General features: G+C 35.3%; 1 protein-coding gene across 14 annotated transcripts in view; it reads left to right on the forward strand.

Annotated features, from left to right (window-relative positions):
* EHBP1 (EH domain binding protein 1) overlaps positions 1 to 15060 on the forward strand; it is a 402091-nt gene that overhangs the window by 105674 nt on the left and 281357 nt on the right. For all 14 annotated transcript variants that reach the window (XM_009184288.4, XM_009184284.3, XM_009184285.4 and 11 more), the window contains one exon: positions 12154 to 12211. In XM_009184288.4, coding sequence (XP_009182552.1) covers positions 12154 to 12211 — 58 coding nt within the window. The remainder of the gene's footprint in view (positions 1 to 12153; positions 12212 to 15060) is intronic.

Consider the following 15060-nt stretch of genomic DNA (forward strand, 5'->3'; position numbering starts at 1 on the left):
AGTTGTAATCCCCAGTGTTGGAGGTGGGGCCTGGTAGGAGGTGATTGAATTGTGGGGATGATTTCTAATGGTTTAGCACCATCCCTCTAGTGCTGTACTCGTGATAAGAGTTCTCATGAGATCTAGTTGTTTAAAAATGTGTAACACCTTCCCTTGCTCTCTCTTCCTTCTCCTCTGGTCATGTAAAACGTGCCAGCTTCCCCCTCACCTTTTGCCACGAATTAAAGTTTCCTGAGGCCTCCCCAGAAGCTGTCTGTACAGCCTGTGGAACCATGAGCCATTTAAACCTCTTTTCTTTATAAATTACCCAGTTTCAAATATTTATAGCAGTAGGGAACAGACTAATTCAATACTTTTTGTAATTGTCTCACAGTTTTTGGATATTCTGTTTTTTATTTTTTTCATTCTTCTGTTTCCACTTCAGTTTTGGAATTTTCTGCTGACATTTTTTCAAGTTAACTTATTTCCTTGATTGTCGTCAGTCTGTCGATAAGCCTATCAAAGGCATTCATCATTTCTGTTACAGTGTTTTTGATTTTTTGTGTTTCCTTTTTATGTTTTCTTAAAGAGTTTTCATTTCTCTGCTTCCATTAACACCCTTAGCATATCAGTCTTAGTTGTTCTAAATTTCAGTTCTGATCATTTCATTATCTCTGCTCTGAGTTTATGATGCTTGTTCTGTCTCTTAAAATGATTTGTCTTTTGGTCTACCTTGTAATTTTTTGTTGAAAGCTGGAAATGATGTACTGGGTATGTGAAACTGAGATAAATAGGCCTTTTTAGTAAAAGGTTTTCTCTTTATCTGGATAGGAGTTGGGCTCTGTTTACTGTTTACCGTAGCTGTAGCTATAGGTGTCAGAGGCTAAAATATTCTCTGTACCTTTTTTTTGTTTTTTAAATCTCCTCTGTTGTCTTGTAGTTTCTCTAGAAATTTCTTCTTAACAGAGGTCTGGGTTGGATAGTTCTTTCAGTTGTATTTCCCTGTTATTATATGGGAGCTCTACTGATAAGGTGTGGAGGAACAGGAAGTATTCTATAGTCCTATAATGAGGCTTTTAGTGATTGTGTTTTTTGGCTTTACCCTCCCCAGTGCGCCTCAGTTTTTTCCCCTTTAGGTGAGAAAGGAAGTCTAGAGGGTAGTGGAGTTGGTTATTTCACTTCTCTCAGTTCATTTAGTTTCTAGTTAAATAGTTTCTCTTGAGGGTAGGCCTTATTAAGAGGCTTGGGAAAGTATTTCAAAGTGCCTACTTTTCCTCTTCCTTTGCCCTAAGCAGGAGGTTATTTTTATCCAGTCTGCACTGTGAGAGAACCTGGTAGGGCTCCTGGAGGTAAAACTCACAAAAATGTGGGGCCTCCCAAGACTGATCTTCCTGGGAGTTTTTAACTCTCATACTTGTCCACATCCAACCTCTAGTAATTGGTCAATTACAATTTAGACTTTCTTACTCTGTTACTGTGGAGCATACTGGTTCTTGGGCTGCTACTCCTGTAAGTTGTGATTCTCTTTGTCTGCCTCTCACTCCAGTTTTGGGGGTATGATTGTGACCTCAATTCTCTGAGGAATCTAGGAAGAGTTGTTGATTTTCAGTTTGTTTGCTTTTTCTTGTTGTGGGGATAGAAGTAACAGCTTCCAAGCTCCTGACATGCTTGACTGGAAAGTAGAAGTCTTTTTGTCTTTCCTTTACCAGTGTCTTATATTGCAAATAGTTTTTCCCATTTCGTTAATGTATGACTTTGTTTATGGCATTTTTCAGTATGCCTTTTTTTTTTTTTTAATTTAGTCTATCAATATTACATCTTGATTTTGAGACATAGTGAAAGCATTTCTCTATACGGGCTTATAGAAATTCACTCATGTTTTCTTCTAGTACATATATATATATATATATTTTTTAAAAAAAAAACATTTTAACATTTCCATCTTGGATCCATTTTGAGTTTATTCTTATGTAAGGTGTGTGGCATGTGTCTTTTTCTTTTTGAGATGTTTCAAATAGATAAATTTGTTGTTGTTTTTAAACTATATATATAATTATATATATATAATTCATACATATATAACTATATATATGTATATATAATTCATTGTAGATTGTTTCACAAGCATGTAAGCAACCAAATCTTTTGATTAGTATTAGCATGGTATATTTGTCTACATCTACTTACTTTTAATCTACACTTGTCTTTATATTTAAAATAGGTTTCTTATGGAAAACATACAATTGAGTCTTGTTTTTTGAACCTCTGACAATCTTTTAATTGGTGCATTTATACCACTGACATTCAAAGTGGTTACTCGTGTAGTTAGATTAATGTCTCCCTTAATTGTTACTGTTCTGTACTTGTTGCCTTTGTTCTTTGTACCTTTTTTTCCACTCTTTTTCTGCCTTTTGTGTGTGTGTGCGTGCTTGTGTGTGTTTTAATAGAGACAGGGTCTTGTTATGTTGCCAAGACTAGTCTTGAACTCCTGGGTTTAAGCGATCTCCCACCTTGGCTTCCCAAAGTGCTGGGCTTACAGGCATGAGCCACTGTGCATGGCCCTTCCTTGAGTTTCTGTTTTTTTTTGAGATGGGGGTGTCGCTCTGTCACCCAGGCTGGAGCGCAGTGCGCAATCACGGCACACTGCAACCTCTACCACCTGTGCTCAAACAATCATCCCACCTCAGCCTTTCAAGTAGCTGGGACCACAGGCATGCACCACCATGCCTGGCTTAAATTATTTGTAGAGACGAGGTCTCACTGTGTTGCTTGGGCTGGCCTCAAACCCCTGGGGTCAAGTGATGCTCCTGCTTCCATCTCCTAAAGTGCCTGGCCTTTGTCTTTTTTTTAGTAGCCTTCCTAATGGGTGGTATGAAGTGGTATTTTATTGTTCAGCAACATACTTTCAACTGTTCTTTTACTTTTTTGATTATAGACTCTATCTACTAACTTGTTGATTTGGTAGGTGAGGATTTAGCCCTCTTGTCATATCCTCCCTGAAGCTTACTTACCCTTCTCTTTACCCATCCCCTCACTTACCAGTCAGGTCTATCAGAGTTAGGTCAGAATTCATTGTGACTTAGTAAACATTGTTAGCAGCTGAGCCCTATAGTATTATCACATTTCCATTTTTAAAAAATTTCCTTATGTTAATAATTACTAATTTTGTTTTGTCCTCCCCCCACCTTCCCTTATGACCCTGCAGTGTGCGTATCGTTATTATTCTTAAACGTACTTGTTACCTCTCAAAATCCTTCTCAAACAGTTAAACACGTTGGTAATTCATCAGTTCCTTTCCTCCGCTGGAGCCCACAAGTGTCCTGCTCCACTTTGGAATGGTCTTTCACAAAGCATTCAGCATAAATGACAACTTAGGACCTTTTTTCACTGCTATACTGGGGATAGTCAGATATTTAGCCTTCTGAATTTATCTAAATTTCCTGTATTTCTCTCTTTTAAAATAATCATTATTTCATTCTAGTTCTGGAAGATTTCCTCAAATTTATCTTCCAACTCTGCATTTTTTGCTCACCTAATGAAAAATAATGACATAATCTTCAGAATGCTTTCTTATGTATTAAATATTCCTTTGATATTTTTCATGAGTGTAATGTCTTTAATACCTCTGAGCATACTGGTGATATTGTCTCGGTTTCCTGCAAGTTCTTTTTCTCCTTTTTAGCCTGTTTTCTTTCATATTGGAGGCTTTCCTTAGATGATCTTTGGTCGTCTGTTCGCATTTAAGAGGGAGACTGTACGAAGCTATTTGGAAGCTCTGTGTGTACACATGGACTGGTTGCTAATGTTTTTGGAGAAGTTGCTGAAAGCCTAGCGCTCCACTAAGCACTTCATATATCTTAACTATTCGTTACATTGGTCCTGTATTCTTATTTCACAGTTGAGGAACATCTTGAGGCTTAGATGATGCAACCAGAAGAAAGTTGTCTTCTTGTGATTCTTTTATCTATCATATTGTTTTTCTGCCCTCTTCTTAATAAATGCCTTTTGAATACCAGGAAATCTCTTGAGACCCTTAAGGTCAGAAACAAGACAGACAAATGTAGTCATCCAAAACACACAATTGCAGTAATTATAGAAGTGTGTTGAGATGAAATTGTGAATATGATTGTTTGGGCTGAGGAATGGTCAGATTGATAGATTCTTTTTGTTTGTTTGTTTTTCTACTAACTTCAGTTCCAGGGAACCAGGTATACAACCTGGGTATACTAATATTTGTTTTAGTGACATGTGAGTCTTCTTCCAATAGGTCTGGAAAAAAAAAGAGAAGAGTAAATAATATGCTAAATTAAAGGAATTTATTATGGGTGATACTATAAAACAATAAAGTATGAAGTATTATTTGAGAAGACCAATATTGCATACATATACAGCAGTGATTCATTATAGTGCTGTTTGTCTTACAAATATCCTTATATTAGAAAAATTAGGCCTTGTGTGGTAGCTCACGCCTGAGATCCCAACACTTTGGGAGGCTCAAGCAGGAGGATCACTTGAAGCCTGGAGTTGGAGACCAGCCTGGACAACATAGCAATCTCTACAAAACAATTTTAAAATTATCTGTTGTGGTGGCATGTGCCGGTAGTCCTAGCTACTCAGGAGGCTGAAGCAAGAGGATTGCTTGAGTCCAGGAGTCTGAGGCTGCAGTGGGCTATGATCACTCCATTGTACTCCAGGCTGGGCTAGAGTGAGAGCCTGTCTCAAAAAAAAAAAAAAAAAAAAAAAAAAGAAAAGAAAGAAAGAAAAATAGTAAATTCTTTATACTGTTGTTAGTAAGATATTTATTTATTTATTTATTTTTGATGGCCCATCTGAAAGTACACTCTGCTGTAATATGCCAAACATCAAACTATGTTTCCTCAATTTGAGGTGCTGTTTCTAAATACTGGCATATAGATATTAGAAATACCTGTCAGAAAAGTTCATTTGCGTTATCAGTTATTTTTAACCAAAAGTAATTGCTCTGTTAAAATATTTTTTAAACAATAGAGTGACACAAAAATATAGGTAAAAAAACAAAGTATTTTTATTTAACTGATAAAGATGTTTTGCATCTTTTATTATTAGAATTGTCCTTTATTTTTACAGAAAAGAAATATATCTTGTGTATGTACTTTGTCTTGTATTTGTATAATTTTTTCCCTATTGAATAATTACTGCAGCTTGCTAAATAACTCTTGTGAGTAAGCATAAAGGAGTATAATTAACTGGAGCTGTAGTAGTGGTAGTTTAATAGGAGGCAGATGGACCTACTGAAGGATAAAAATAATTACTTGAGAAATAGTAAAGTTAGAGTATTTCTGTGATAAGACAATCTCCCCCTTTTTTGTTTAAATTTTCACAGCATCCTACCATGAAATGTTCATTTATGGCTAAGAGTCCTTTTCTCTAAAAGAAATAACCTTATTAGTGAAGTGCCTATTCAGTTAAATTTGGTATTAATGTTTTGAGCTCTTTTTTTCTTATTTTAAGCATATCCTGGATTCTGTGGTGAGAGAAATGTGTTGTACTTTTTGTGTTCCAAAGACTTACAAAGTTCCTTATTTTTAATTTAGGAAAAGCTTGGAGGCTTTCCAAGTTTTGAGGTACAGCTATCTTTTATTTTTTGGAATAGTGATTTCATACAAATGAAAACTGATAGGACATAAAAAGGATAAATACGGTCTCAGCACTTTGAAATGTAAACTTTTACAAGACAGCAACTATTATTGTTATGTGTTTTTTTTTTAATTTACTGAGTTTTCTAGAACATTGAGGGGTTACTGTAGCAGATACACCCGGAAATCCAAGTTGGTTAACCTAACAAAAGTTTATTTTTTGCTCACTTCTCAATGTAGAGAGGATGTTCCAGGTCAACTGACCTTCTGTGTGGTCATTCAGGGGCCCAGGCAACTCTTTACGACTATGCCCTCCTGTGTGTTCTAGAATCCTGTCCATTTAGATAGTGTGGGGGAAAATATACTAGTTTATTATTCATTTACTCCAGAAGTGACATAGACCCCTTCTCATGTTCTAGTAGTGAGAAGTATGATGTGGCCCCATCTTAATGCCAACATGGTAGTGGTGGTTGGAAAGGGCTGGGAGTAGGGTACTTCTTGTAACACCTCTCATGATTAACACTGTGCCTTGGACAGGGAGCATAAATCTGATAGTTTACTGCTCTGCTAAAAGTTATTACTTTCCCTTTCATAATGTTGTTCAAAGGTGGTAATATTAGCTACCTCTAGATTGTTAATAGACAGGAGACAAATATCCTTGCCTCATATTCTTTACCCTATTTCTGAATTTTTCATTTTGCTTTTAAACCACCAAATATTTAGCCAATTAGTGTCAGTGTTTGTTGTTGTTGTTTCTTTGTTTGTTTGTTTTTTAACTGGTTGAGATTTTAGTGAAGTCCAAATTAGGGAATAGGCTCAGAGAAAGAAAGAGATATTTCTAAAGTCACTTAGTATCAGACCTAATTCCTGGTCTAGAATTCTCTTCTACATACAGTCTGCCCTCCTTATCCGCAGGTTCTGAATCTGTGGATTCAACCAACTGTGACTTGAAAATATTCAGGGAAAAAAAATAGAAATAACAACATAATAACAAAAAATAATATAAACAATATATCGTAACAACTATTTACATAGTATTTACATTGTTGTATTAGGTATAGTAACGTAGAGATGATTTAAACCTACTCATACACTGTCGAAGAATGTTTTGGTCAACAACAGACCACATACCTGAAGGTGGTCCCATAAGATTATAATACTGTATTTTTTACTGTACCTTTTCTATGTTTATATATGTTTAGATACACAAATAACCATTGTGTTAAAATTACGTACAGTATTCAATACAGTAACATGCTGTACAGGTTTCTAGCCTAGGAGCAGTAGGCTCTCCCATATAGTCTAGGTGTGTAGTAGGTTATACCATCCAGGTTTGTGTAAGTATACTCCGTGATGTTTGCACAAGGACAGAATTGCCTAATGATGCATTTCTCAGACTATATCTCTATCGTTAAGCAGTGTGTGACTGTATACAAGAGGATTTGTATAGGTTATATGCAAATACTGCATCATTTTATATAAGGAACTTGAACATCCTCAGATTTTGGTATCTGTGGGGGGTCCTGGAACCAATCCCCCACAGATATGGAGGGACAACTGTGTACTATGTCATCTTTGAAAGGTCCACTTTTATAAATTCATATCTCTTGAATTAATACAAGTTTTTTCCCCGGATTCCTTTCCTCTTAATAACCTCCTAAGATACTTATCCTGGAGAAATGGGAATTTTAATTGATGTAGAAAAAAAGTGAGTGGTCTGAAAAGAATTTGTCATATTATTGTTTGGGTCTGGCCAGCCCATACTGGAATGTCATGTTGACTTTCAGTGCCTGAGAAAGAATGGCCCAGGAATTGAAGGAGCTACCAAAAAAGGAGGGGAGGTTGCCAGAGTCAAGTGGGGCCTATTTAAAAATTTTGCTCAGATCTTAGGGGAACATTTATGTTAACTTAAGACAAAGAATACTACTCCCCCACTTCTGTTGACTTGGAAAACAAATTAATTTAGTTGTTTGAGGGCTTTGTGATTTCTCTGAAATTAAAAAAAAATAATTTATTTAATTCTGTCTATTCATAATTAATTCCAAACTTAAAAGTTCTGATTTATATGTATTTATTTATTCTACTTCTTAGTAAGTGTGCAACTGATTTATTTTTAGTAGCTCACTCCCCACATTTAAATACCTCCCACCAGCATAAAGTAATACAAATTCATGGTAGAAAATACAGAAAAGTATAATGACACGTAATTTTACTTCCCAGTAATAAACACAGATAGTAATTTGAGGTATTTCCTTTTGGTTCTTCTCTTATTATATAGTATAGAAAAATTGAAATCTATATTAAACAAACAGACCATGATATCCTAAGCATTGTCCTATGTTTGCAAATGTTCTTAGAAAATATTTTTAATGCCTCTGTGATTTTCTAGTAAACAGACATACGATAATTAGTCACTCATCTTTTGTTGGGCTTTACATTGAAAGTGTCATTGTAAATTACAGTTTTTACAAATTTTAAATCTAGTAATCTCTGTGGTTGGGCGGGTACTTTCTGCCACTGTTCATGTTGTTTCCTGAGATATTTATAAATAGTTTCTTTAAGCTAAGGTCTTTTCATCTACTCTGTGTTCTCCAAGGTTGTGCCTGGGCTAGGGTAGTTGGTTTAATGGTCTGTCTCCCCACTAGATTGTGAACTTCCAGTGGATCTTTCTTTCATCCTTGTATCTCCATTGCTCAGCATGGTGCCAGGAACATAGCAGACATTCAGTAAAATATTTGTTGAATGCTTATTATGATTATGGAAAGTGATGGGAGTGATTTTCATGTGATAGTTTTGGGTTTCTCTTATGGCTTTTAAAGTTTCACCTCACACGTGTGTCATACATCAGAGAGTGGAAAAGAGTAAAGGAGTTAAAATAAGCCAGAAATGTTTTTCTTTAAACTTAGTTTTCATACGCAGTAGTTCACTTAGTGGTGAAGAGGAGGGCACGCCTTAGTTGCATGCCAGGGAAAGCTCAAGCTAATTGCTTTATAATCTGAATATTGTAGCTCTCCTTTTAGCTTCTCCTCTCTTCTCCACTTCAGTCCTCTCTGCTCTTCTTCACTGCTGTCTCCTGTCCTTTTTCCTAGCTTCTTTCTTCCTCTCCAGAATTTGATGTCAAGAGCACAATTTGAGACAAAACATGCCACCTTCAGATTCAAGATGTTCCTTTTTAATGGCTTTGAAGACAGGATAGAAGGTGTTAAATCTTTATTTTTAAATGCACAGTTTCCTTCCTTGAACAAGCCCACGAAAAGGCCTCAACTTTTCCAATGGAGCCCTTTAGACAGATTTCATAGGAAGTGTGACTGTGCATACATTTTATGTGTATGTCCATAAAATGTTTATATGTAATATATAAAAATGTGTGTGTTTTATATATAGGGCTACCTACTAACTAAACTGAAGTGATGGAATAGAGATGTTAAGTATGCGATTGTTGCGTTCTCTCTGAAACCCTATCAGGTTTTCTTGACTTTTTTGACAGGAAATTATATGATTGTAGGTTTGTTGGTAGTTGGAGAAAACTCTCACAGCTGTCCTGTGTCTGGTCTCTTGGGAGTACATAAGTAAATATTTAATGGTTATTTTCTAGTGTATATGAATGCTTAAAATATTAATTATGGATAGCCAGTTATGTGGTTCTTGGTACCCTTCTATTGAGAATAATAACCCACAGCAGTTCTTTATTTTAGAACACTCTGCCTCAGTTTGTTCCTGATAATAAAATGGTGGACTGATTTCTAGTGAAGATATTTAAAATGTGAACTTGACTTAAAATCACTAAAATGTCTAGCTATCTCTGGGGGCATTCTTAAATAAGTGACTTATGATCTATTTACATTCTTGGGACATCAGGCATACATACAGCTTAGGAGACCACCCTTCTTGCTTTTTTATGCTAAAAAAGCTTTCATTTTCTGAAGCACTGAGATGCGTTGAGTGGCAGGAGGGTGCTAGAATGAGGCAACAGTTCAGGTGGCACTAGGAGGATGTTGTGTAGGGGAGACACTCTCATTGCCATCACAGGTAATGCCTCACTAGACTTTCAAGTCAAACAGTGGTTGTCAGCCTTGGCTGCACGTTAGAATCACCTGTGGAATTTAAAAAACTGCACACCAGACCAATTAAGTCAGATTATCCAGGGCTGGAACCTAGGTATCAATATTTAGAAATGCTTCCCTAGAGTTTGTATTTTAATGTGCAGCCAGGATGAGGATCCCTGCAAAGCTTGGATGAGTTGCAGGGATGATGTATTATATAGCTACTGGCTTCAGTTGGACCTCATCAATTATAATTAAACAATTGGGAGTTCTTGGATGAAACTTAAGGTTTATTGAGTGCCACATACTCATTGAGCCTCAACCTCGTACTAGATTATTAGTTGCTAGGAATACAAAGATAAATAAGATATGGTTGATAAGATAGTGCAATCTAGTGGGAGAGATAGAAATAATAAATACTTACAATACAAGGTATACAGAGTATTAAAATAGAAAATAGGTGTGTCTAGGTTATTATTGGGAACACAGGCGTAATTAACTCTGAGGCTTGGAATATGGGATGGGTGGGAGGGGATGGGGCAGGAGATGACATGAGAAATGGTCAGGGTTACACAGAGAAAGTGATAAATTAGGAGTTTACCAGGTAGAAAAATGGAAGAGGAAGTTTTTGTGTGTGCTCTTTTGTTTTTTTAAATGTTGTAACATTGCAAAGATGTGAAGAAATGAAGGAATATGTGTTCAGGGGTTGGTTATAGAGCAAGATGCCTATGAGATATTTGCAGGTTATACAGTTAGAGAGCTAGATCAGAGTCAAGTGGTGAGTGAAATACCTTATAAGCCATGTTGAGAAACAAGGGTGTTGCAGGGCCAAAGGCACATAGGGTCTAGATAGATGATTTTAAACAGTGAAGCTGGTCAGGTGTGAAGCAGTTGGTAGTGTTAGAGGCTCTCCTAATCTGTACAGCATAGGCCTTGTTTAAAGATATTTAAGAACTTTTTAAAAGAGTTTAAGTTAAAACTAAAATAAAATAGAATACTCTTTCAGTCAAGTAAGCCTGTAAAATTCAACCTGCAAGGGCCAGTTGGTAGTACCTTCAGTGTAAGAGCCCAGCATATGATGATAAAAAAGGAAAAACTGTAAGATAGCATTTCTATAAAAGTACTGTCAAAATATAATTTCAGAGTTGAAGTTGGGCTGGAGCTGTGGAGATGAGAGCATAAGTGAAGAGGATAGTGCAGTAATCTAGGTAAAATGTTCTGGCAAGCCATCAGTGTTTTCAAATGAGGTAGCTTACGTTTGTTGGCTACTGTTCTCCTCTTGTTAACTTGCCATCATTGATCATACCTTCTTCCCAACCCCATCTATCATGTTGTTATACTGCACCCCATCCTTACTCACTGTAATTGTCCTAGTCCAGGTTTTTGTGTTGAACAAGGTGTTTTGTTTTTTTTTTTCTTTTAACGGTTGTTTGTTTTTCCATTGGTATAACTCTCGTATAGGTTTGTAGGTGGATCACTGAGCGAGGAGTTTAAGGCTGGAGGCCTTTTATATATGTGTATATGTTTTTAATTAAATGAAACAGAAGGAAAAGTTATCTGCTGAAGGCAAGGGATTCCAGTGTAAAATGAACAGGACATAGAAAATGGTGAAGGTCAACAAGATGAGTATGGCATTCATTTCTTGGTTAAGAAGCTTTTATCTAAGATTTTTTTTAAATGAAAATTTAAGTAAAATAACTTATAATCTTGATGTTTTTCATAAGAACAAAAGAGAACTTCGTTATATTAGGTTGATGCAAAAGTAATTGCGGTTTTAGCCAATAAAAGGAATGGGAAAAACCGTAGTTACTTTTGCACCAACCTAATATTACCTGAAAATGTATTATTTTTGTTTGACTTTATATTAGTGGAAGATAAAGAAGAGAAATCTGAGATTAGAAGACTGTATTTCAGTCTTGGTTCTGCCAGAGCTTTTGATTAGTTATTTAACTTAATAGTCTTTTAAGCTTAATTAAAATAGAGATAATAGTATGTACCTTGCCTGTTTTTTCAGTACCGTATTGTTTTTATGAAGATAATTGAGATGATTGGCTACAATAATGTTTTAAAAACCACAAGCATTGTTCATGAGATATAGAGATGCAAAAGTAGTGAATTCATAGATTTAAATTATTTTGGAAGTGCCCTTTTTATACCTATTTACTTCACATTAAAGGGAATAATGTGTTAGAAGTATGGTATTAATTTTTGGAGAAGATACGTGTGTGCTTTTTCTTTTTAAAATAGTAACCAGTTCTAAATATTTTATTTTACTTGGTTTGTCCCTGTGAATTAACTTGCTAAAGTATTGTTAGAAAAGACAAGGAGGAAATATTAGTTATGCAAATTAGGTCACATCTGTAGTCAACATCTACTATATTTGATAGAGCTTTGTTGTAACAGTAGCTGCTCTATGTAACCTAAAGCAGATGACATTTTTGCTCTTTTGAAGGCACTAAAATGAAACTTTATTTATTTAAGATAAATTATGTTTAACTTTTTTTTCTGTTTGGCAGGCAACCAGATAAACTGGTGGTAGTTTGGACCAGAAGAAGCCGAAGGAAGTCTTCTAAGGTTAGTGTATTTTCTAAATTTCTTACCTAAATGTTGAATACAAATTAGCAAACTGCTCTGGTTCCAGTGCAGAATATTTTTAAATGTTACTTGATTTTTTTTTTTTTCTTGATTGTCTACTGAAAATGGATTGATCAGATGCTATAATCTTTTAACTGCTTGTTCTTAAAATAGGAGCCAGATACCTGAGTTTTGGTCTTGAATTTGGTAATTGCTATGGTTTGAAAAAAATCAGGTGTTGCCAGTGTAATAGAATAGTTGGTGCAAAAGTAATTGCGGTTTTGCCTTAATAGCAAAAACTGTGGTTACTTTTGCACCAACCTAATATAAGGAGGTGGGGGGGGCCTTTAAGAAGTGATTAGGGTAAGGAGTTCTCCCTTGTGAATTGAATTAGGCATCCTTATAAAAGGGCTTCATAGAGGGAGTTTGTTTCCTTTTTTCTTTTCTGCCTTCTGCCACATGAGGATGCACAAAGAAGGTCCTCACCAGATGCTGATGCCTTGATCTTGAACTTCTAGCTCTTAGAGCTGTGAGAAAATAGATTTCTGCTCGTTATTTGTTACTCAGTCTGTGGCATATTGTTACAGCAACACAAATGGACTAGGACAGGAGCCTTGAATAACATAATAGTTAAGTAACTTCTCTGTACTACAGTGTTAAGAATTAATGATTAAACAGGTGCCACTTACACAATTGTACCTAAGATTAATTTATTTAGATTACAAGATGACAAAGTTAGGGCACACTTAAGGAGTTACGAGTTATCTGAGTCTGTTGCTGGGTTGCAGAAGAGGAGTTGGGTTTTTCAAAGATTTAAATTTCTTTTAGTACTGATAATTTTGTTTGTGGGGAGTGGAACAGAATTTTATAAAATTCAATAACAGTTCTACAGATATTTTAAAAATTCTATCCTGGTCAGATTCTATCCTTATGCCTATAATCCTGGCACTTTGGGGAGGCCAAGGCAGGAGGATCACTTGAGGCTAGGAATTTAAGATCAGCCTGGGAAACATAGTGAGACCCCATCTCTACAAAAACAAAAACAAAAATAAAAGCAAAAACAAAAGCAAATTAGCCAAGTGTGTTGATACACCTGTAGTCCCAGCTACTCAAGAGGTTGAGGTGGGAGGATCGCTTGAGCCCAGGAGTTTGAGGCTTTTTTGAGCTAGGATTGTGCCGCTGCACTCCAGCCTGGGTGACAGAGTGAAACTGTGTCTCTAAAAACACAATTCTGTTCTATAAATAAATGTGACTATATTTTTTGTTACTATACAATGACCACAAGAATGTTTATTGAATGTTAGTTTTTCTACAAGTAGACCTGTATAAAGAAAACTTTATTAGTTTTAATTGAAATTCTACAATTTTCTGGATTTAAAATTTTTTATTTAGGGCATTTTTTTCAAGTCTTTTATTTTTATTGAGCTAAAACTTACATGTGTATAATACACAGATCTTAATTTTATAATTCAGTAAGCTTTGATCAATATGTATACTTGTATAATTACCACTTCTGTAAAGATACAGAGTGTTTCCATCACTTTTTTCTTTTGTTCCTCTTCTAGGCAGTTCCCAACTCTCAGAGGTGAACACTGTTTTGATTTTCTGTCACCATAGACTAGTGTTGCTTGTTCTTGAGTTTCATGTAAAATAGTACAGTACTATAGTCAGGCTTGTTTCACTTGTCATAACGTTTTTGAGATTTATTCATGCTGTTTTGGTATTTATTTGTTTATTGCTAAGTAGTATTCCACCATGCAAATATACTACGATTTGATTATCTCTTCCTGTGTTGATGAACATTTGGTTTTGTTTTTTTTTTTCCCCAGTTTTTTACTCTTGTGAATAAAGCTGCTATAGACATTATTGTACAAGTGTCTTTGGGGAAAAATATTTTTTTATCTTGAGCATATCCCAAGGAAAGGCATAACCAGGTAATAGGGTAGGTTCATTTTTAACTTGTAAGAAATTGCTAAGCACTCTCACCAGCAATTTGAAGAGTTTCAGTTGCCTCACATCCTGAGCAGCAGCATCTTTAAAGCATACGTTTATAGTTTGGGAGCATTGTAATTTGAATGCTTTCTTACTATTAACATATGAGAAAGGGTTCTAAAAAGAAACATAACATTTGTTCGTCAATATAAGATTTGTGGAAAGGACCAATATAAATTTATCCACTAAGTATAACAGGTGAATATGACTAGACCTATACATTTTAGAAATAGCCTCTAAATGTTTTTAGTTATCAACAAAAAACAATTTATCTCTTTTAATAATTAGCTTGAATGCCACATTCAGGGTTTGAAAAAAAATTAGATGGCAATTATTTTCTAAGAGAAAATGAGAAACAGAAGGAAATACGTTAGATTATAGGTCAATTAAGAATATCCTGGCTGGGTGTGGTGGTTCACACTTGTAACCCTAGCACTTTGGAAGACTGAGGCAGTTGGATCACTGGAGTCCAGCATTTCGAGACCAGCCTGGCAACATGGCGAAACCCCATCTCTACAAAAAAAAAAAAAAGAAAAGAAAAGAAAAACCTATATTTGATGTTTGATATTCTTTTTTATTTCGTTGCGTTTACATTGAAAAGATTGAAAAGTCAGTCAAATAACTTCTGTTAGGTTCAGATTCTTTTTCATATTGTATCAAACATTGTTTGAATCCAAAATGCAAACATAAGAGGCTACAGGTTGGTTTTCTTAGAATATAATATTTTCTAGAAGAAATTACTTATTGTTGAATGAATTTTCCATTTGTCATGCTCTTAATATTTTAAAATCTTTACTGATACGTTAGAATCATTGTGATTTCTCTTGAAACAGATGTACTTCTTGTGAAAAGTTAGT

This window comes from Papio anubis, chromosome 14 (assembly GCF_008728515.1).
Source record: "Papio anubis isolate 15944 chromosome 14, Panubis1.0, whole genome shotgun sequence".
Classification (NCBI taxonomy): domain Eukaryota; kingdom Metazoa; phylum Chordata; class Mammalia; order Primates; family Cercopithecidae; genus Papio; species Papio anubis.